The sequence below is a fragment of the Panthera pardus genome, unplaced genomic scaffold (genome assembly GCF_024362965.1).
Source record: "Panthera pardus isolate Hobbes unplaced genomic scaffold, ASM2436296v1 HiC_scaffold_20, whole genome shotgun sequence".
Classification (NCBI taxonomy): domain Eukaryota; kingdom Metazoa; phylum Chordata; class Mammalia; order Carnivora; family Felidae; genus Panthera; species Panthera pardus.
Genome location: NW_026526766.1, coordinates 91459107 through 91481093, shown reverse-complemented (window position 1 = coordinate 91481093; position 21987 = coordinate 91459107). Strand labels below are relative to the sequence as shown.

Below are 21987 nucleotides of genomic sequence, written 5' to 3'. Positions count from 1 at the left end.
CATGTGCCTGGTGGGAGAAGGACCGAATTCAGGGCGGTCAGGGAGAACTTTCTGGAGGTGGCAGCCCGACTAGAGTCAACGCAGTCTGCACAGAGAAGGATGGGGGTGACTTGGGGGGCAGCACCAGGGCTGTGAGCCCCAATGGATCTGTGCAAAGGCCCTGTGGTAGGTGTGGGAGAAACGGTGCTATAGGCCAGCAGGTGCGGGAGGGTTCAAGTTCAGGCAGGGTCCACTCAAAGCTAAGGGACGTCATAGCGCTGGGAACTTGGATGGCAGGGAGGCAGGCCCGTCATGTGCACCTTTTTCTGCAAAGTCTGTCCCCCAGCGATGCACCCCGTGCCATCTGGCCCCACCCCCCCAGCAGTACACCCACTCCTGCTGGAGCAGCCGTGGCACCAGCTGGAGCCTGTGAGGAAATAGACAGGAGACAAAAGTGGGAACAGCAGGCCATGGAGAGAGTGTCTAAACACAGGGACTATGTGGGGACCGTCTTTTATTTTTAGGTTGCAGTTGGTCCACCCTCCAGCATCGTGGAAATGGCTCACCGGGCCCGGGCCCCAGCGGCAGTCTTACCTACTCACTGGTCACCCTGGAAATAAGCCCTCGGGGCCTCAGTCTGCCCATCCATGGATGGGGCGGCCTGGGGCCCATCCTGCGTGTGGCTCGGGGACAGGACCAGACAGCCCGCCCGGTGGCCGGCCCGGTGCCGGGCTGACGGCGTCTGGAAGGCCTGCTGGCTGCAGGGAGGGGCCGCCCTCCAGACAGCTCCGCAGAGACGATACAGACAGAACGAAAGCAGCCAGTCGGCTTCAATTCCCGCTGATGATGTCCATGTGTCATTAGTGCCGATTAGGAGAGCGAGGGACGCAAGGGTGTGCCCCGGGGCACAGGCTGGTGGGAGGGTCACCGGGACAATTGAATTCCCTACCAGACAAATGCGATTACCGGGGCAGCTTGGGCCCACCCCCTGGAGGGTCGGGACATAAAAGTCCCAGTGGGGCGGCCGAGCTCGCCCGGCCATGCAGGTCCCCAGCCCCAACACGAGAGAGGCAGCGTCCATGTATGGCACGGTGGTGGCCATCTTCCTGGTCATCTTGGTGGCCACACTGCAGAGCTCGGCCCCCCCCGAGGATCCCTTCCCCTACCGAATACCCTTGGATCCCGAGGGGTCCCTGGAGCTTTCCTGGAATGTTAGCTACGCGCAGAAGACCGTCCACTTCCAACTCCTGGTGCAGGAGCTCAAGGCCGGTGTCCTGTTTGGGATGTCGGACCGCGGCGAGTTGGAAAATGCTGACCTGGTGGTGCTCTGGACCGACGGACACGGCACCTACTTTGGGGTGAGTCGTGCCGAACCCCAGCGCTCCTGACCTTGTCCTCACCCAGCCCCCGCCCGGCCTTCACCCTGCACTCACCCCCTCTCTTAACCCAGCAAAGGAAGCTCTCCCTCCTCTGCCTTCCTGTTTACTCTGACCTTAGCCAAGTCCACGCCCCAAGCTCGGGCATCTCGGGGATTCCGATCTGAGGACAAAACGGATGCCCTCCGCGGTCCCTGAGCGCACATCCCCAAGCAGGACGCGGCGTGCCAGCGCGCCTGTGCCCCGGCCACTCGCGTGCCAAGCAGATGAAGGCATCCGCTGCCCCCCACCGATGAGGGTGGAGCCTGCGTCCCCCACCGGCACCAGCCCCCCCCCCCCAGCACACCCCGTGGGCCTGGTGGCTGCACGTGGCCAAGCACAGCAGCAAGCACCCACAGACCTAGCTTGCACATGAGGGTGCAGTGAGCAGGTGTGGACCCCCGCCCCCCCCGCCCAGGTGTGGCACAAACCCACCGAGCTGACCCAAAATAGGAGGTGCCCTTGACTCCGCGCCTCCAAAATTCACCCGTATTTTTTACCGTAAACTGTAGGGGAAGGAGGAAGTTTCCCTTCGAACCAGAGATGGAGGGGCTGTGGGGCCCTCAACAAGCTCCAGGGAGGTGCAGGTGCGCGGAGGCAGCCCCTGGCCTGAGCCACCGCTCCCACCCTCGGCCCCAGATGGGCCTCTCTGGGGATGAAACCCACCTCTCTCCACAAAAACAGACACAGGAGGGTCTAACTTCTTTGTTTTCATTTTTTTTTTTTAATGTTTATTTGTTTTTGAGAGAGAGAGAGAGAGACAGACAGAGACAGAGCACGAATAGGGGAGGAGCAGAGATAGAGACAGAGCGTGAGCAGGGTGGAGTCAGAGAGAGAGGGAGACACAGAATCGGAAGCGGGCTCCAGGCTCCGAGCCGTCAGCACAGAGCCCGACGCGGGGCTCGAACCCACGGACGGCGAGATCGTGACCGGAGCCGAAGTCAGACGCTCAAGCGACTGAGCCACCCAGGTGCCCCCTCCCCAACTTTTTTTTAAGGTCTTTATCTGTGAGCAGAGGGTTTTTCTTAATCCGTTTAAGTGGGGGAACCTGCAGGGGCCCCCCAGGCAGAATGGGGTGCAGTTGCCCGGTTGGGGCCCAGATCTGGTTTGCTGGGCTGCACTGTCTGCTCGCCGTAAGGATGCTCGGTGGCCCCGGGGAGGGGTCACGGCCAAGAAAGACCTGGGGCAGCCCCAGCTCTGAACGGGAGTAGCCGGGCCCCCAGATCAGGAGCGCGAGAGCTCCTTGAGGGGCAGCGATGCCTGCTGCCAAGAGAGCCTGGGTGCCCCCCCACCCCCTGCACACTGCAAGATTAATTTGCACAACAAACTCCTGTGCAAACAAATGCCAGACTTGTTTTTCCTCCGTTAGCCGTATGTTCAACAAATACATTCTAGATTTCCAGCTGAACTCTCATACACTAACTTTCTGCCTCTGCTTTTTAAATTAGGCCTGCAAATTAGTAGTGTCTCTTAGCAGGAACTTCACTGTGGGGCTTTTCTCTAGGGGAAGTGTTGCAAAATTCTCTGTAGGTTTCTTTTTCTTCTCAAGGAAATGGAGCAAACATGTTTGGGGACACAGGATTAAAAACAAAATCCCAAGGCCAAGGGCTCGTGGTGTTCCCGAATGGGAACAGAGGCCTTTGGCCGGTGGGGCGGGCTCTTCCCTCCCTCCAAGCATCCTCTGTAGGTGACTGCTTTCCCGGCACTGGCCTGCAAGACTAGGCCTGAGAGTCAGGTCCACAGGAAGCAGGTGCGGGGAGGGGAGGGCAGGGCTCGGTCAGATCAGCCACCCACTAACCCCCGGGGCAAAATGCCGCAGGCCTGTTTCCTCCCTGGGCCTCAGTTTACTCTCTCCAGGCAAGGTCAGGGCTGGGCGAGGGGAGTGAGAAGCCTGGGGCACCGTGAGTGAAGGGGTGCTCGCTCTCAGGGGTGCATGAGGTCAGGGAGGGCACGGGAGGAGAGAGCCACCTGAACCCCCGCAGCGGATTTCTTCCTCGCCTCCCCCATCTGACCCAGTCTCCACGTGCTGTCGTGCCCCTCCCTCTGCAGACGGGTAGGGGGGAGCGGTATGTGTCCCAGACACGCATCGCCAATCACGGTGCCTTCTTAGCAATAGATTCCTGGGTGTACCCAGAGGTTTGAGACTCCCGCTTGGGATGGCTTCTGCGGGCACACCGTCACGTTGCACTGGGGTGTCCGAGGCCCGAGTCTTCATCCCCGCTCCCCCCGTCCCCTGGGGTCTCGGAGGTCCGCGGGGAGACCTTCCTGTCCCTAACCAGCCGCCCCGAGTCCCGGCTGGATTTGAGAGCCCTGCTTCAAGGCACAGAGGAAGTGAGTGGGATTGGAGTATGACTCTGCTATCTCTAGGCAGACGCACAAAGTGGGAGTCACCCCTCCCCCCCCCGCCAGACCCAGGAGGACCCCCGGGATCCACGCTGTGGGCAGCCAACCTTGAGCTCTGGCCTCCCGCTCAGCCCCTTGTGTTCAGGGTCGGTCCTTGTCTCTGCAGGACGCCTGGAGTGACCAGAGGGGACAGATCCACCTGGATTCCCGGCAGGATTACCAGCTGCTGAGGGCGCGGAGAACCCCGGAAGGCCTGAGCCTGATCTTCAAGAGGCCCTTTGACACCTGTGACCCCAAGGATTACCTCATTGAGGTAGGTGGTGGCCCCACGTGCTCAGGAGATCGTGGAGCGTTCCCGCATCCTGGGGCAGCGTGCAGAGAGAAAGCCGGGGAAGGATCCCCGAGGTGGCTGGGAGGGGACAAGAGACCAGCTCTGTTATCAGCCTCTGACCCCTTCAGGAAGTATTCCTGGCTGACACCCAGCCAACAGGGTTGTAGATGCGGGTCCTGCCCCCAAGCCTCTCAAAGTGGGACCAGAACGATCTTGCTCCTGCCTCTTTCCTCCTGGCCCATCACCTTCAGGTGGAATTCTGGAAAGAGCCCGGGAGACCTGGTTTCCCAACCTGCCCTGTTGCCAACTGGCTGTGAGGCTTGGGGCCAGTCCCTCCCCCCACCCCCCAGACGTCCTCGGTTTACCTGCCTGTGAAGTGTGGGGGAGGGGAGAGAGCAGGTTGGCCTCTAAGACCCCACCAGCTCTGCCCAGGAGCTCAGGGCCACGGTGGATCCAGAAACACCACAGGCTTCTCATGCGGCTCCAACACACCCGCTGCAGAAAAGCAACCCTGCTTGGCCTTGAAGACAAAATTCTTTGAATTTTCAAGGGCCCTTGGACCTCGGTCACCTTGTGTAAACTTTACGGTACGGCAGTGACCGGCTGTCTGTGTGCCAGACAAGGAAACTGAGGCCAGGCAGGGGAAGGAGTTGCCCAGGGCCCCACGGCATGGTGGGACAGAGCTGGGCCCTCCGTGTCCTTCCAGCAGGTCACGGGGTCCTCACGCTCCTGACCCGCCTTCCCCACGGACGACACAAGGACAGGCGGACCCTGTCCAAGCACTTTGCAGGGTGTCATCTGATGTGCGGGTGCACTCGGCTCAGAGCTTCGGGGCTGGGTGTTGGGGGGCTTCCCGCCCGGAGCTCTGATACGCTCTTTGGCGAGAGCAGCTCACGGGGGCCCCAGGTTTCGGTGGCCGCAAACTCAGAGAGCAGACGGGCCACCCGTCGGGAATACAAACCCACCGGCGCCCAGAAGACCACGGAAGGCCACGTGTGGCGACAGGCTTGCGTTGGTGGCAGCTGGTGGGAGGAGGTCAAGCCCAGACCCCTGCCCCCTGGGGTCTGTCTGTGACCTCTGGCACGGTGCTGCCTGGAGCTTCCCGTGTCTGCGCTGTCCGGGACCAGCGGGACGGCACGGCTCTCCAAGTCCGATGTTTCTGTCGCAAAGCCTCGAGCTGGTCTGTTTCTCTTCGTGGGGGCGCTGACTCCTCACGCTGAGCTGTTCACGGGACCGGAGGTGATGACCCACAGCTTGTCCCCGGTGACCCTGGGGGCGGTGGAGGGGACAGATGTGTGAGGTGGGCCGGCTGGTCCGGCCCAGCAGTGGCTAGCTGAACCGAAGCCTAGAGGACGAGGCCAGAACGTATTTGGAAAGGAGAAGCGTGACGCCTGGTGCAAGCTGCGGGCTGTGGGGTGACTAGCCTGGCCCGGCCGGGTCCTTGGGGAGCCTCAAAGACACCCCTGCCTCACAGAGACACGGACCGGGCATGTCACTGCCCAGGTGAGGCGGGCAGGGGCCAGGCCGGCCCCGGGTGCCAAGGAGCCCAGCTCTGGGGCGTCTGGGGGGTGTCTTGGCTGCAGGATGGCACCGTCCACCTGGTTTACGGGGTCCTGGAGGAGCCGTTCCGGACGCTGGAGGCCGTCAACACCTCGGGGCTGCAGACGGGGCTGCAGAGGGTACAGCTGTTAAAGCCCAGTATCCCCATCCCGGCCTTGCCCGCGGACACGCACACCATGGAGATCCGCACCCCGGACATCCTGATCCCCGACCAGCCGACCACATACTGGTGCCACATCACTGAGCTTCCGGACGGCTTCTCCCGGCACCACATCGTCATGGTACCTGGGGGTGGGGGTGGGGGGCGCAGGGCACATGGCGGGCGGCCTCGGAGGGGCGTGCAGAGACGTCCCTGTGCTGGAGAGCCGTCCGCGGCTCAGCTTGAACCAGATGTCCTCTTCCCGCCTGAACCTGGGGCACAGTCTGAACTTCCTGCGGCCGCGAGCATGCTCTGACCCCCTGTCACCCTGTCATCCTGTCACCTTGCTCACAGCCCACCCTCCCCGGGCCCCTGTGGCCCGACTTCCTAAGACGGGACCAAAGGACACTGATTCTGTCTGTCTGTCTATCTGGTCACATCCCCCTCACAAAACAGCTCAGTTCAGACCTCAGTTGCTCTAAACACCCACCCAGAGATATACCGTGAGGATAGCAGCTGTTAGTGGCTGACTGTCACCTATTTTCCTGGCCCTGCGGGAGTGGGGGGGGGCTCGCTCCTCTCCCCAGTAGTATTGTCACCACTGTCTCCAACAGAGAAAGCACAGCCCAGAGAGGTTGTGTGAGTGTGCAAAGACCCACAGGGGTGGCCGGCCGGGTCGCCTGGGCTCAGGCTTAGCCCTCAGGGCAGTCTCTGTGTCCTTGCCCAGGACAGCTGCCTTCCTGTCCCCACCTTGTCAGGAAATGGTTGGCCAGGGTCCTTATTGCCTTCACTCTGGAGGTCTTTGTGGGCTTCTGGAAGATTCTGACTGGCTTCGGCTCGGTGGCTCCACCTTCAAAACCCTGGGCCCCAGAAGCTCCTCCCTTAGCCCTCCCATTTTACAGATGGGCAAGCAGGGGCCATGGGGGGAGCTGAGCCCCCACCAGGGGGTGAGCAGGCAGGCATCCGCCGCCCCGGGCTCAGTGTCCTCCCCGCCCCTGCCACCCCAGTACGAGCCCATCGTCACCAAGGGCAACGAGGCCCTGGTGCACCACATGGAGGTCTTCCAGTGCGCCCCCCAGTTTGAGACCTTCCCCCAGTTCAGCGGGCCCTGCGATTCCAAGATGAAGCCCGGACGCCTTGATTACTGCCGCCACGTGCTGGCCGCCTGGGCCCTGGGTGCCAAGGTGCGTGCCCCCGCCCCCCTCTCCCGGCCTCCTCTGCGCTCCTTGGGGTCCCGCCCCTTCCGCACCTGTGTCCCCCGGCCTCTCGGTCTGAGAGGCTCCAGAGGGTGCTGGCGAGGCCACCAGAGAGGCCCCCGCCCCGTCAGGTCAGCCCCAGGCCCGGCGGTGCCCCCGCTGCTCTCGGGCCCGGAAGGCTCTTCTACAAAAGTGCACAACGTGAGCGTGGGCACTTTGTGGGTATCGATCTCATTTCCCCGCTGGATGTGGGGTTGCGCACAGGGCGGTCCTGGCTGGTGGCCTCCACGGGCTGCACCGAGGGGCTTCCGCCTGCCGCTCCCGCCGCCGATGCAGGGGGCGCGGCAGGGCCGAGCGCAGGGCCCGGGGGTGGGGGTAGGCTCGCCGTGGGGCGCCGGCTCCCTCTACTCCTGACCCCGAGTTGACTAGGGACATCCGGGCGGGCCGGTAATGAGCTGCCCGTCAGCGGGAGAGCCTCGTTCTGGTCCTGCCTCACCGACACCCCACGCCGCAGCTCAGGCCCCAACGGGTGGGTGGGTTTGCCCCGACCCGCGTCTGGGAGCCCCTCGTGAGACGCCGGCCTGCCTGTCTGGGCTGCGGTGCCCAAACCGCCTGGCACACCTCTTTCCCCCACCCTGCAGGCCTTTTACTACCCGGAGGAAGCAGGCCTTGCCTTTGGGGGTGCCGAGTCCTCCAGATTTCTCCGTCTGGAAGTTCACTACCACAACCCGCTGAAGATCCAAGGTAGGGATCTCTGAGCGTGCATTCCTACCCCTGTGCTCCCTGGACTCGGGGAGTCCCTGTGCCGGGACTCAGCCAGCTGCAGTCTGGGAGGGGCTTGGGGTGACCCCACTCTCCGAGGTCCAGCCTCCTCGGACGCCCCATCGAGGCATGACAGCCTCTCACGCCTTTCCCTCTGCTCCTCTCCCGTGACGGCAGAGCGCTCCCCGGGACGGGGCCCCGGCTGGCTGGCTCATCGCTGCACCCCACGCAGTGGGAGCTCGGCACCCCCATCTTTCTCGAACGCACCCACTGCCAGAACCACCCTCTGGGAAAGGCAGGCGGAGGTTTCTTGCCCATTTGCGGATGAGGAAATTAAGGCCCAGGGGTGAAGGGTGAAGGGTGAAGGGACCCCCACCAGGGCCTCGAAGTGGGCAGGAGGGGCCAGGAGGTCTGGGTCTGGACCGTGGGCAGCCTCAGCCACGTATCCTCCAGTGGCTGGACCCACACCTGAACTGCCAAGATGGGGCGGACTCCAGACCTGTAAGGAATCACTTAGGTACTGGTTCGGTCCAGCGGCCCGCCCTCCCCCCCACACCCCATCCTCGCTCTGTAGTGGGGCCGATAGGCTCAAGCTCAGTGAGGAGAGGTCCCGGGCCAGAGCACTGTCCCCGGTTTCCCTGGAAGTCCCACTTCTCTGAGGCTGTCAGACCAGTAGCTGCCTCTTGTCCCCAACTGTCCCCCCCCCCCCCGCCAACGGGGTGGCCGCCAGCATCCAGGCCCTATGCCTCTGCCCTCCCCACAACTGGCTGGGCCAGAACAGGGCCACCCGGCAGGACGGCAGGCCACTCCGGGGCCAGCGTGGCCCCTGCCCAGCACCCACCCTGCGACGGCCGGCCCGCTGAAGGCACTGCCCCCCGGACTATCTTCAGGTCAAGGGAAGAGTGCCTGGCGTGGGGGAGGGGGCGGCATTTCTGGCCGTGAGCTTCCCCCCTGCTCCTTGAAGCCCAACACAGCATGCCTGTGGGACTTTCTATCCACATGGTTCTGTGACGGGGGCACCTCTAACTGACCCTCAGCAGAGGCACGGGGCTCCTGTTGGAAGGGCACCCGAGGCTGGCCGGGGCCGCAGCAGGGCCGTGCTGTCGCTTTTCAGTGATGTCTGCCCTGGGCAGCCCTGGCTGCTGGATCACCCCGTGCCTGCAGGCGGACGACCAGGGTGGATGTTTAGGATGGCGAGGCCAGTTGACGCCTCGTCAGAAATAGAAATGTTTCCATCTCTCTGCTGCCCCGGCACCTTCTGCCCCATACGGCCACATAGCCCTGTTCTTCTAGCTCTCTGTCTTTTTTTTGGTTTTGTTTTAAGGGATGCTTGTTTTCATTTGTGTGCATGAGGAACAGAATAGTCTGAGAGATGAGAGCAGGAAGTTCAGGCTGGGCCCCAGCCCGGGCCTCTCTAGCTGCATGACCCTGGCGGGGGACCCCTCCCCCCATCATGCAGCTGTCCTGAGGCTGGCAGAGCTCTGGCCTGCGGCCCCCGCTGGCCGTGGGCACCGGGGTGTGCTCCATCAGCGATAACTAACTCTTTCTGCCACCCCCGGAATTATCTATAGTGTGCACAGAGCAGGGCATAAGTCAGCTCGGGCTTTAGCATGATATGGGATTTATTGCTCATTTAAAACCTGAAAGCAAATGGATTTTTGAAAACTCCTTAAGCGTCAGGGAGGTCTGTCTCTTCCTGATTATCTGGTTATATTTATGGATCCTTTGCCAAATATAAGGACGCTCAGTCACTTCACAAATCTGGAGATGGGCCGCTTTTCTATAAATATCAAAATGCCACAATTATTTCATTATTTAATCCCCATCTGAATTTTAACCAATGGCATCTCCCTTGTTATTATTATCCTCTGATGTAACCAGCCCAGAGATACAGACGCTGAGTTTGGACATTGCATGGGGCGGGGGGGCCGGGAGTAGGGCAGGGGGAGGCAGAGGCAAGAGGGGGCGATCTTGGCCCCACCTCGGGGTGAATGAGCAGTGAGTCCGCGGCCCCTGGCAATGCTCCGGGCTCAGATCCCGCTCCGACACTCTCCCGACCTGCGATCTTGGGCAAGGTCTCCAGCTCGGGCTGTGAGCCTCAGTTTCCTCATCTATAAATCGGGGCGGATGATTCTTCAGTGACATGGGCTCCTCTGCCCATGTCCCAGCTCTGCAGTACGTTCTGGGGGGTGGAGCCACGTCCGGCCCCCTTATTTCCCCCCACCCGCCGACCCCCGTGGGACTGGCCCAGGGCTCTGCCCTGACACACGTGGGGCCTCGGCTGACCGATTCCGGGCAGGGGTAGAGCAGGGGCTCCTGGAGGCCACGTGGTTGTGTGGCTGTGCCTGTGGCTGCCAGCATCCCTGACCTCTGACCATCAGTTTCATGTGACCGCTGGGAGGCCTGCCCGGGGAGCCTCACGGACTGTGCAATTAGCAAACCGTAAGAGGAACCGGCCGGAGTGGCTGGACAGTGATGGGCAGAAGCCCTGAGTTCTCCTTTGGAGGAGGCTCTTGAATTTGAGCCCAGAGAGGCCCAGAGAAGGACGGCGACTTGTCTGAGACAACAGCACACTGTCGGCCAAGGGGAGTCCGGGATCGTGCGTGAGCCCAACGCCCGCCCTGCTCCAGGGCCCCACCCTCCCGCTCTCGTTGTTTTGCGATGCCCTCAGCGCACGCCCTGGGTCTGCCTTGACCTTGCAGGGCGGTAACCAAAGGAGTAAAGTGGGAGGCTGCTTCTTGTCGACTAGAACACGCGGATGTCCTCGCTCGCCCACGTTTGCCAGGGGGTGGAGGCTCCTGGGGGGGGGGGGGGCTGGGGTGGACGCCGTTCCCCACCCTCCTATTTGCACAGATTCCAGTGCAGACGCCTCTGAACGTGGGGGGGGGGGGGTGGGTGGGGGGGAGAACATCAGAGCATTTGCAAAGCCGCCTGAGGCGTTGCGAGCTTTCTAGATATCTCGCGGGCGCCTCACCCCCCACTGACGCATCGCTCGGTTTTCGTTACCCGCCTTTGTCAAGTCTTTCCAAAGCATCGACTTAGTTTTCATAGAAACAACGGCTCTTTCTCTCCACGTGGGTGTCGCACCGAGCGCGTCAACGCCTGGCATAAACAGGTGTGGGAGCAGGTGCAGGGCGCGGCCGAGGGCGGCTGGGGGGGGCTGCCGGAGCCGGAGCACGGGGCCGACCGGCAGGGGCAGCCGCGAGTCCTTCCGCTCCCCTGCGCCCCTCTTTCTGCCAGGCCGTCGCGACTCCTCGGGCATCCGCCTGCACTACACGGCCAGGCTACGTCCCTTCGACGCGGGCATCATGGAGCTGGGGCTTGTGTACTCGCCCGTGATGGCCATCCCCCCGCGGGAGACGGCCTTCGTCCTCACCGGCTACTGCACGGACAAGTGCACCCAGCTGGTAAGCGGGGCTGGGCCGGGCACCTCACCCTCCCTCGCCCTGGTTCCCCCGGCTGGGGTCCTACGGGCGGTTCCCACCCGGTCCACAGCACGTGCCGGCCAGCGCCTCCTCGCGCCGCCCTGAAAACCAGGCTTTCATTCCGAGAATAAGAGAGACGTGCGTTCACCGCCAAACCACGGGTACTGCAGCTGCTGATAAAGCCCCCCCCCAGACACCCCGTTTTCGGCTCCTTTGTGTCCTTCCAGACTACAAATGGCGACGTGCCCTTATATGTGCTGTCTAAAAGCAAAGAGACCGAATAGGAGACATGTGTCCTGCCACTTACTTGCCTTTTGGCGGCCACATGCCCTCGCCCAGCGTGGTTCCACTGTGGACCTCAGCAGGGCCAGACCGCCGAGGCCAGGGGGCACCGATCTCGGGGCCGTGCGAGGGCGGGTGGGGCGCAGGTCGGCACGTAGAGCCGGAGCGGGCGGTGGGGACCTCGCTTCCAAAGGAGCGGCAGCCTTCCCAGGCTCTGCGCCCTCGGCGCTCCCCTGCCTCGCCCGGCCCCGCCTGTGTCCACCTGCCCCCTAGCCGCCCGTGTGCAGACCCCTGCCGACTTCTCACCGACGACGAGAAGAAGGCTACTGGGATGTCCTTGCACACCAGGAAGACGTTTTCTCAGGTAGAGTCCAGAAGATGCCGTGCACAGAGGCCGTGAGCTTGAATTTGAATAAATCTCACAAAGTGCCCTCCAGAAAGCGTACCTGTTCCCCCCACCCCCGCCACGTTATCGATATTTTCAATATTTCCCCAGTCACTGGGAAGAACGCTTCACTGTCGAGCGTGAATTTCCCCGACTCTTTGTAGCGCTTGACGGTGAGGGTCTTTTCATCCGTCTCATCGGCCGTGTTCTTTCCCGTGAACATCTGCTCACAACTTTGTTTTCCTAGCGGGGTGTTGGCTCGTCTTAGATTTGTTGCTGGGGGTTCTTTTCTGTTTTCTGTCTGTGGCGAATGCCGCCACGCCGTTGGCTTCCCACAGCGCCCCGCTGGGTAGGCGCTGACCGCCAGGCCCTGCAGCCAAGGAGCCGGGGGCCGGGGCCACAGTCCCAGCAGGTGCAGGGCGCGGAGGCGCGCGTGGGTCTGACCTGCAGAGCTGTGGCCACCGCAGCGGGCTGCTTTGCGACGTGGCATCGGGCGCGCGTGTCTCCCCAGCGAGTTGGCTCTCCACGTGGACTTGTGCTCCGCGTGGGCTCCCCGAGCCGAAGAGAGATCGAGCCATCAGCCTCGATCGGTTCCTTTTTTTCTGAGACCAGCATCTGGCGCTCTTGCCCGCATCCCCAGAGCTCCCGTCAGTGATTCCTCCTGCCGCTGGAGAGGCTCTGTGGCCCCAGGCGTGGGCCTGGGGCGTGACCCACTGAGGGACCAGGGCAAGTGGCCCCGTGGCACTCTGACCTCTGGAGAACGCCTCTAGCCCGCGTTTTGGGAAATGTTCTGTCGAAACCAAGTCTGCGTGACGTTAGGGAGAGCGTCCTTCCTGGGAATGTAGACCAGCCTCCCGATACTTTACCACCAGGAGAGAAAAACTCAGTTTGCCCCTCCTCCCCTTCAAATAGTACATATTTTTCTGAAAATCGCATGATGTGGAAAACCTGTTGAAGGGTCTCCACGGAGTCTGGCCCTGTCTCTCCTTTAGCACATCACCGAGGGGCATAAATTCGGCAGCTGAAAGGCCGGTGTGGTTGACATATCCTCGTCCAGATGGACAAGCCAAGAAAAAGTATAGCGTTCGAGACCACAGGCCCCCGGGCGAGCGACGAGCCTCTGGGGCCGCGGGGAGAGAAACCCGGGGTCCCGCAAGCAAGCGGAGGCTCCCAGTCGTCACAGGCGTGGCCGTAAGCCTTCCCAGCCTCAAATCATTGAGCGGGGGCCGGAAGTTTCCAAGATGCCAAGGGCAGGACAGCAGCAGGTGGAGGGCAAGAGGGAAAGCACGAGGTGAAATCAGCCGACGGGCAGAAATCTCCGCAGCCTGGGGTCGCTCGGCGACAGAGCCACGGCCGCAGGAGCCCCCGGGCCGCCAACAGTGTGGACGGAGCAGAGCGGAGCACGGTGGGGTGCCGCCGGGGAGACGGCGGGTGGGGAAAACGCTTCACACGTGTAACCGTCTGAGGAAACGTTCTGTCGAAGCCAAGTCCACGAGACGTCAGGGAGAGCGTCCTTCCTCTGGGAAGTCCCCTCACGCCTCAACGGGGAGGGCAGGCGTCTCGACGTGAGGGCTGGAGGCCCCTTCCGAGTGCCAGCCGACGGCTTCCGCGCTCGGTGCCACGGCGGTCAGTGCCACGGCCGGAAGACAGCGTGACCGTGAAGCAGGGGAAGGTCTCCCGTGGGTCGTGCCACAGGGCAGCTGCTGACGCTGGTGCCCGGCGGGCGCTGGACGGGACCACCTGGCACCGGACCCGAGCCCGCCGAGCCGGGGGGGGGGTCCCACTGTGCTCCCTCCCTACGGAGTTTCCCGATGGGGACTCAACCGTCCAGGGAGAGAGACGAGGCTGGGCAGGGCAGACGTTCTGGGGACGCGGGCTCGGTGGTGTCGCTGTCCCGCGGCCCGCGATCCGGGCCGGCGGTCAGCACGAGGGCAGGCGGCGGGGTCCCCCGCGTGCCGGGCTCTGACCCCGCCCCGCCCTGCAGGCCCTGCCTCCCTCAGGGATTCACATCTTCGCCTCCCAGCTCCACACACACCTGACGGGGAGGAAGGTGGTCACTGTGCTGGTCCGGGACGGCCGAGAGAGGGAGATTGTGAACAGGGACGACCACTACAGCACTCACTTCCAGGTAGGGGCCGCCCGCCCCGCGGGGCCCGTTCGGTGCCCGGGCTGGGGGCCTGTTTCACCTTCTGTCTCCCACGGCCACAGGAGCGTGCCCATGCCGGGTTCCTCGTCCTGGGCCGGGCCAGACACCTGAGAGCTCACAGCGGCCAGCCCCTCCCCTTTGGGGGTGCAATCCAAGGGAGGGACCCTGGTGGCAGATTCTGGCATGTGGCTTTACAGATGGTAAAGTCCGTCCCGGAATACCACCTTCTGGGGCTAATCCCTTCCTGGCTGGAGGCCACACTTGACCGGTCCTGGCTTCCCCCCCCCCCCCCCCCCCGAGGGGCTGGGAGCACGGCCCCAGAGGGCTGCAGAGGAGAGGTGGCTGGGAGCTGGTCTGCAGCCCTCTGAACTCTCCCCTCCGCCCACCCAGGAGATCCGCATGTTGAAGAAGATGGTGTCCGTGCGCCCGGTGAGTGCCCAGTCAGGAGCGGGGAGGCGGGGAGGGCTGGGGGCGCCCCCCACAGGAGGAGAGAAAGGCACGAAGGACGGCACGGGCCGTGTGAGGACTTCTAGAAGCACGTCCACGCGAGGCGGGGGCTGGGGCCATCCCACGGTGAGGTCCACCAGGACGTGACCGAGGCCTCAGAGGGCCCGGCGCAGGCAGCCCCGGGGGGCCTGGTGCACAGGCAACATGCCTGATCAGCCAGCAACAAGCCCTGAGCTTTAGGGAAAGACAAAGGCGTGGGGGTCGCTGGTGGGGCCCCTGATCATGCAGAAGGGGAGCCGGGGCTCAGGCCGGGGCTTGGCCCAGTTCACCCGTGGGCTGTGACGTGAGCAACCGGTCCGCACAACAGTCCTGCCTGCCTGTGACCTGGGTACTGAGGGGCGCAGAAGCCAGTGCCAATGGGCAGTCTGTCCCTGGGAACACCCAGATTTTGACCCTCACGTGTGGGGGGCCCAGAGGCCACCCTGAGGTTCCTCAGTAATTGATGGATGACTGCGGACCGTGGCACGTGCCTTCGTGCCTTTCTCTCCTCCTGTGGGGGCTCGGTCAAACGTGGGAGCAGCCCGGTGCACCTGTTACCCCCCAAGTACAGGTGCTGATGAGCGTCTCTTGGCTCGGCTCCCCAGGGGGACGTGCTCGTCACTTCCTGTACGTACAACACAGAAGACAGGGAGCTGGCCACCGTGGTAAGTCGCGCTGACTTTTCCCTGGTGCCTGCTCACGGAACGTGTGAGGCCGGGGCGGGGCGGGGCCGGGGGGTGGGGGGGCGGTCCCTTTTGGGGCTTTCTACCCTTTCGGGAGGACAAGTCTTAACTCATTACCTAGAGCGTAGGTTGCCGGAGGGCAGGGGGTGCCGTCCCTCGTTCATTCGGTAAACTGGAGGTTCTCAGGGTAGGGGTCCCTCGGCCAGGCCCCCCTGGGAACTTGGGAGAAGCAAAAACTCACAGGCTCCACTCCAGACCTTGAGTCGGAATTTGGGTGGTGACATGTGGCCATCCCGGTTTAAGAAGCACCCCCAAGTCACTCTGACGCCTGCCTGAGTTTGAGAGCCTCTGCAGTAGACACATCAGCACCTGTGTGCGGACGCTGGGGAGACGGGCGTGCGGCTGATCCCTGTCTGTGCGGAGCTCCCTCACCCAGGGGGACAGGCAGAGTTGGAATAAACACTAAAAACCAGAACAGGGAGGGCCCAGAATGGGGGGCCTCGTCGAGTAGGGAAGGGGGGGAGGTGGGGACGGGGGACGGTGACCGAGTGCCCGGGCAGAGGGAGGCTGGGGAAGGCCCCCGAGGACTGAGAACACCCCCGGACCTTAGGTGACGAGCCTGCAGACTGTTGAGGGCAAAAATAAACGGGCCGCAGAAAGACTGATTTTCACGCCATTGCCGTTGGGGCCTTTTGGCAAAGACAAGTCCGTGCAGGTGTGCGGTTGGCTGTGCCGGGCAAGGGTGTAGATGGATGCACTTGGGCTGCACCGTGGGTGGCCCGGGAGGAGACACCGTCTTCAGGGCTGGCTGTGTGGTGGGTGGCCATACGCAGGTCCCCGACACCGTCACCCGGCCGGCGCCCTCTGTGGAGTGGCAGCCAGTGCTGTTAATAGTCACGCGTGCTCGGCAGGCATCGACCAGGGCTGTCCTGGCAAACTGACCGCCGGCCAACACGGCTTTGCTAATTGTCTTCTTGGTCACCGTGGTCCCCCCCCCCACCACCCCGTTAGCATCCCGAGAACCTCGAGGCTCCCGGAGGAACAGACCTGGGGCTACAGCCCCCCCCCCCCCAGGGCACCCCACTCGCGGCTTTATCGAGACGTATTTCACATGCCAGACGATTCGCCCATTTAAAGCGTGCCGTCCAGTGACTTTTTAGGCTCAGCTGTGTGCAACCACCCGCACCGTCGAGGTCGGAGCGTGTCCTCTTTGCAAACACAAGCCCGCCCCCTTAGCCGCCAGCCCCGCCAGCCCCCGTCCTGCCTCCCGCCTCTGTGGGTTTGCCCACCCCGGGGCCTTCAGGTAACTGCACTCATGTCATTGGCACTCTTTCCTGACGGGCGTCTTGCCCCCAGCGTCACGTCCTCGGGGTTCTTCCGAGATGTACCCAGTGGTAGCACGTCACTGCTTTTCCCACCGGTCGTCAAGGGAGGGGGCTCTGTGTTCTCACAGGTGAGAGCTGGGGCTCAGAGAGGGAAGACGCTTGCCGGAGGTCACACAGCTGATAACCGGCCGTGCGCCCGCAATGCGCTTGAGGCACGATTCCTCCCTCCCTCCCTCTCTCCCTCTCTCCCTCTGGATCTGGGGTGACAGCTTCTCCGGGTCCATGGTCATAAACTCGGGGAGTAGGAGACCTTGGCAGGCACGCGGCCCTGGCCTGGACCCCACAGCCACTGCTTCTGTCTCGAGGAGGGGCTCAGTACGTAGAGCAACAGTTGCTAACAGGGACTGCTTTCTCCACACGGCGGGCTGGGTCCCACGGCTCACCCTGTCCGAGCTCAGGGACCCTCTAAGCCTCCCCAGGACCCTGTGAGGAGGTTCCAGGGGGAGACAGTGCTGGGGGAGCAGCCAAGGGCCCTCGGCCCCCCAGGCAGCAGGGCTGGTCCGGCCGCCGAGCTCACAGGGGCCGCCTCTCCCTACAGAGCTCTGAGCTCTTGTACGATGAGCCGGGCCCCTGGCAGGACCGCAGTATCTCCCCATTCCGCAGGTGGGCCTGCCGGGGCCGCGGGCCAGGGCGGGGCAGTGAAGGGGACCCCCCAGGCCCACCCCCACCCAGTGTTACTTCTGCGAGGGCCATGGTCACTGCCCCACCCGCCTCCTCGAGGTCAACTGGCATCCGGGCCCAGGATGTTCAGGCCAGGCGCACCCCTGATGTCTCAGACGCCAAGTTCTTCGAGCCGAGGCCCCGGGTGCCCCACTCCCTCCTCTCAACTGCCACTGTCATCACCCCAGAGGGACCGAGGAGCAGGGCAGCTGACGGCTCCCAGCAGGCACTCACAATCTGGCCTGCACCGGAGAGACAGGGGCTTTGGGATGTGATTTCCATCCCGAGGCGAAGGTGAAGGGAGGGCTCGCACGACCAGAGCCTTCCGGGGTCAGGACTCTCCTTGGACGTCCCGGGGCGCGGCGTGCGAGGGGGCTCTGGAACCGGACGAGAGAGGTGACCCTCCCCGTCTGCGGCCAGGCCAGGCGATAAACTCAGGGCCCCCGGGGCCCTGGGGAACCAGAGAACAACACAGGTAACACCGTCCGGTGGGGGCCGCCCGGGAGCCAGGCAGATCAGCTCACGGGAAATTTCCTGTGTAAACGCGCTGACCTCCTCGAGAGCGGCGTCCACACCGGGACGGGGCTGAGACGGGCCTTAGGCTGGGCTCTGTGTAGACTTCGTTTCTACCGCCAAGGAGCAGTGCCCCTGTTTCCCCAAACGCCCCTGCCCGCCACACGCTGCACCCCCCGCCAGGCCCGCATCAACATGCACAAGGGGCCGGGAGCCCAGGACACGGCACAGGTGGCCAGGGCGGCCCGCGGGGGTCTGGGCTGGCCGTTCTCTTGTGGGGCCGCTGCCACACGGAGCCTCTCCTCCAGTCCCGCTCCCCGCGGCCGCCTGCTTCCTGTTCCTCCGGGGTCTGGGCTGCAAGAACAGGGACCGGGCCAGGGGCCTGAAGCCCGAGGCGGCCGGAAGAACCCACTCTGCCCCCTCCCACACGACAAAGCCACAGGGTGGCCCTGGGAGGCCGCCATCCCCCGCCTCAGAGTCGAGTTCTGGAAACGACCGGTAGACGGTGCGGGTTCCACGGTGCGAGGGGAGTTCTTCCCCGCTGTCCTCTGTCCCCAGGCTCCCGCTGGCAAGGGGGCCCCTCCTCAGCCAAGGTTGGGAGGTCGTGTCCACTCAGACCTTGCCCCTTTCCTTCCCCGGGACTCAGTTTCCATATCCATAAAATGGGCGCGCCGACACCCCCGTGTCCTCACCCCGTGGTCTTTTTCTTCCTGACACTCGTGGCCACCTGAGACGCGGTCACCGGCGGGCTTGCTTGTCTGTCTGTCCCGTCAAGGGAGACAGGGAATCCCCAGAAGGCAGGGACTTTGCTCATTCGGAACACCACCCGTGCTGTGCCCCAGCGAGTGAAGGCGGTGAACAGGCCCGGAAGCCGGCGGTGGTGGCGCCCCACGAGGCACCGGTCCTGACGGGCGTCCTCCCCGTCTCGCAGGGGGGCTTCGGTATCCTGGAGGAGATGTGCGTCAACTACATCCACTACTACCCCCAGACGCAGCTGGAGCTCTGCAAGAGCACCGTGGACCCGGGTTTCCTGCGGGAGTATTTCCACCTGGTGAACAGGTGACAGTTCCGCGGGAGTGTGCCTGCCTGGGGTGTCCGTCCCCGGGCGCGGCGGAGGACCCCCCCCCCCCCCACCGTCAGGCAGCTGGGGAAGCGTGAGCCATCCAGGCCGAGTTCTGGGAGCACGTGCTGCCCTGGGAGGGGCCCGTGGCAGGCATCACTGATAGATCCCCGTCCTCTTGTCCTGCTGAGCCTGGAATTGGCCCGAGGAACCCTCCGGGCCCAACCCTGGAGCGGCCGTTCCCGGCCCCCGCTTGGCGTGGAGGCGGCGGGGTCGGGGAGGAGGCGGCCTGAGTCCACCTGTCGGGGGCGGGGGTCACCCACCGCCACCCCATCGGCCCCACCTCACTTCTCCCCCCTCCCCCCACCAGGTTCAATGGTGAGGAAGTGTGCACCTGCCCCCAGGCCTCTGTCCCTGAGCAGTTTGCCGCGGTTCCCTGGAACTCCTTCAACCGAGACGTGCTCAGGGCCCTGTATGGCTTCGCCCCCATCTCCATGCACTGCAACAAGTCCTCGGCCGTCAGCTTCCAGGTGCGTGCGTGGGGGGCGGGGGAGCCGCAGGCAGCAGGCCACCCGCCCGAGGCGACACCCTCACACCTTCCGACCCCCGCCCGGCGGCAGGTCCCCGGGTACTGCCCCTGGGCGCCCCAGGCCCCGCCGAGGACCCCGGGGGGGGGGGAGCGATGGGGCTGCGCCCCAAGGAGCTGGCAAAAAGCGCTCCCACCGAACAGCTGGAGAAACCCGGTGGTGCAGACGGGCCCAGACAGACAGAGGGCCTGCAGCGGGGAGGCTGATCGGCCTGATGGCCCTCTCCCAGGCGACATCACGCCCAGGGGCTTGTCTTGGTGGTGTGAGTGGGGCACCAGCAACGCCCCCAGAGCCCAGAAATGAGGGGCAGGGGGGAGGGGCAGGCGAGAAGCCGAACAGTCTGAAGCTGGAGGGGCCTCCTCGTGTGGGGCCTGCTGGGGTCCAAGGGCATCTCACTTATTCCCGAGAGCAGAGAGCGAGCCCGTGGAGGCCGGGCTGGTGCGGGGTGGGGTGTGGAAAGGTCTGCGAGCCTGCAAGTCTGGGAGGCAGATCTCCTGCCCTTCGGAGCCAGATTAATTGCCGAATCAAACATTCCCGGCACCGAGGGCGGGGTTGACGCTGGCTTGGGAGAGAGACACGGTGTGGACATCTCATGTGGTTGAAAACGCGGCATCTGGTGCGGCCTTGTTGGAGAGGAGGGGCTAAAAACTCAGCCCACACCCAGGGCCTCTGATTTTGCTTCATCTGGGTGACACTTGAAGTGAGGGACAGGCGGTCGGGGGGGTGGGGTGGGGACGGGGGTGACTCCAACCGGAGGGAAGGAAGGTGAGTTGGGTTGGGATAAGGTGAATTTGAGGGCAAGAGCCCAAGAGGTCACGGGGAAAAGTGGCTGGGAAGGTGGTGCCCCATCTCACCCCTCCAGCCTCAGTTTACCTCCTGGTCCCTTCCTTGCAGGGTGAATGGAATCGGCAGCCTCTGCCTGAGATCATCTCCAAGCTAGAAGAGCCCACCTCTCACTGCCCAGCCAGCCAGGATCAGAGCCCCTCCAGCCACACTGTGGTCAACATTGGTGGGGGCAAAGGTTGAGTGGGGGACTATCTCTCCCCACTCCATGCTACGGCTGTGGGATCACACCAGCTCTGTGCACCCCCACTTTGTGAAGACCCCTGTGTGCCCAGGATGAATGGGCAGGGCCCAGTCCCCCCCCCCCCCCCCCGCCTAATACCATGGTCCATTCTAGCGTTTGCCCCTCAAGGATCCCCTGCATGCGGAGAGGGTCCCGTGAGAGTCCCCTGTTGACCCACCTGGGACTGGGGGCGACCAAGGCCTTCTCCACACCCCCCTCAGTGGCCTAGAGTCCAGTGCCCCCAAAGCCCCGCCTACCTCGCCGAGAGGGGCTGGTCCTGGCTGCAGGGCGGACCCCCTGACACGGCCCCCGCGTCCCCAGCCCCCGTGGATGGCGATCTGTGTTGGTGCGCTCTGGGTACACGTGCTACTTAAACGTTTCCCTGCAGAGTGGCTCCTTTGTCACAGTGGGCGTCTTCCCTGCCACGGAGGCAGGACAGCCACTTAGCTAGTTAGACATTTGCCTGGGGAGACTGCTCTCTCCCAGGGTAAACAGATATTTTCGCCCACCTAAAGGGAAATGCTAACAAGTCTCACCAGCACTGAGAGATGAGTCGGCAGAGACCCAGACGGGGATCTGGGTGCCAGCTCCTCGGGGAGGTGGAGTTATCAGCCCCGGCTGCTTTCCTCGGCGGCCGTGGGACACGTGCCTAAAGAGCAGGCTGTGGAGTCAGGCCTGCGGTGGAGGTGGGACTCGGGTGGGTCACTCCCCCTCCCTGAGCCTCAGTCTCCTCATCTAGCAAATGGGGCCTATGCTGTTGGGTGAACGAGACCATGAAACTCACACGCGGGCCGGCGCCTAGGGGCACCGCCCCCACGGGAGGGGGCCTCGTCTGAGCCTCCTTTCCACGGCGGGCGCTCCGCCCCTGGAGGAGCCGGTACGCGCCCCACGCGTCCTGGGCCCGTCTCCAGCTTCGTCCCCTCTGCGCTGCCTCCCATTTGAGGCCGCGTTTGGCTCCCTGATGGTTTCTGCAGGGACTAACGGATTTGGCTCTGTTCAGCCAGTTCAGCAAAATGCTGCACGGCCTCTAGGGGAGCAAGAGGGTGATGGATGGGCCTCCCGGTCCTCCCCGCTCAGAACCCGTCGGCCTCTCCTCCTGAGAGCCATTTCATTATAGACGCGAACAAACGGGCCCAGACACTGCAGTGCGTCGTATAAATCATGGTTCCCCGCGCCGTAAGTCACAGGGCACGACGGAGGCTGGAGGGCCGGCCGGCCCTCTGTCACCTTTACAGTCTGGGATGACAGGTGGAGGGGAGGCCCCTCCCTGCAAGGGCGGGCCTCGGGAAGGTGGCCTGGAGCACACCCAGGCCCAGGAAGACCCCTTCCCTCTGAGCACGATGACTGCCAGCGGGGACAAGGGTCCTGGCCAGCCCGGGGCTGTGGGAGAGGGTGCCAGGAGGACCCGCAGACCACGGTGAGACAGCCTCACCCCCACTGGGCCCTTCCTGGCCACCATCACTTTCTTCCTGAGCCCCCAGCCCCCAACACAGCGCTTGCAGCCTCCCAATCTCCCCAGAGGAGAAACGCCTCACCCAGGGTCCCCGGCGGATTAGTGGCCATAGGGAAATCGCACCCGTCCAG

At 63.8% G+C, this 21987-nt stretch overlaps 1 protein-coding gene across 1 annotated transcript; it reads left to right on the top strand.

Annotated features, from left to right (window-relative positions):
• Positions 1–529: 529 nt before the first annotated feature.
• Positions 530–20790, top strand: DBH (dopamine beta-hydroxylase). The gene is made up of 12 exons (XM_019434993.2): positions 530–1337; positions 3904–4050; positions 5652–5909; positions 6775–6951; positions 7605–7707; positions 10966–11132; positions 13802–13945; positions 14354–14392; positions 15055–15114; positions 18622–18749; positions 19121–19280; positions 20232–20790. Exons 1-12 carry the CDS (start codon positions 1020–1022, stop codon positions 20361–20363), a joined length of 1833 nt encoding a protein of 610 aa, XP_019290538.1. The 5' UTR covers positions 530–1019; the 3' UTR covers positions 20364–20790.
• The last annotated feature ends 1197 nt before the right edge of the window (positions 20791–21987 follow it).

What these genes read in the sequence shown, in the direction of transcription:
- DBH (XM_019434993.2), top strand. Translation starts at nt 1,020, where the DNA reads ATGCAGGTCCCCAGCCCCAACACGAGAGAGGCAGCGTCCATGTATGGC. An exon ending in CGGACAAGTGCACCCAGCTG is followed by an intron (nt 11,133 to 13,801) that starts GTAAGCGGGGCT and finishes CCCGCCCTGCAG; the next exon opens with GCCCTGCCTCCCTCAGGGAT. An exon ending in TATTTCCACCTGGTGAACAG is followed by an intron (nt 18,750 to 19,120) that starts GTGACAGTTCCG and finishes TCCCCCCACCAG; the next exon opens with GTTCAATGGTGAGGAAGTGT.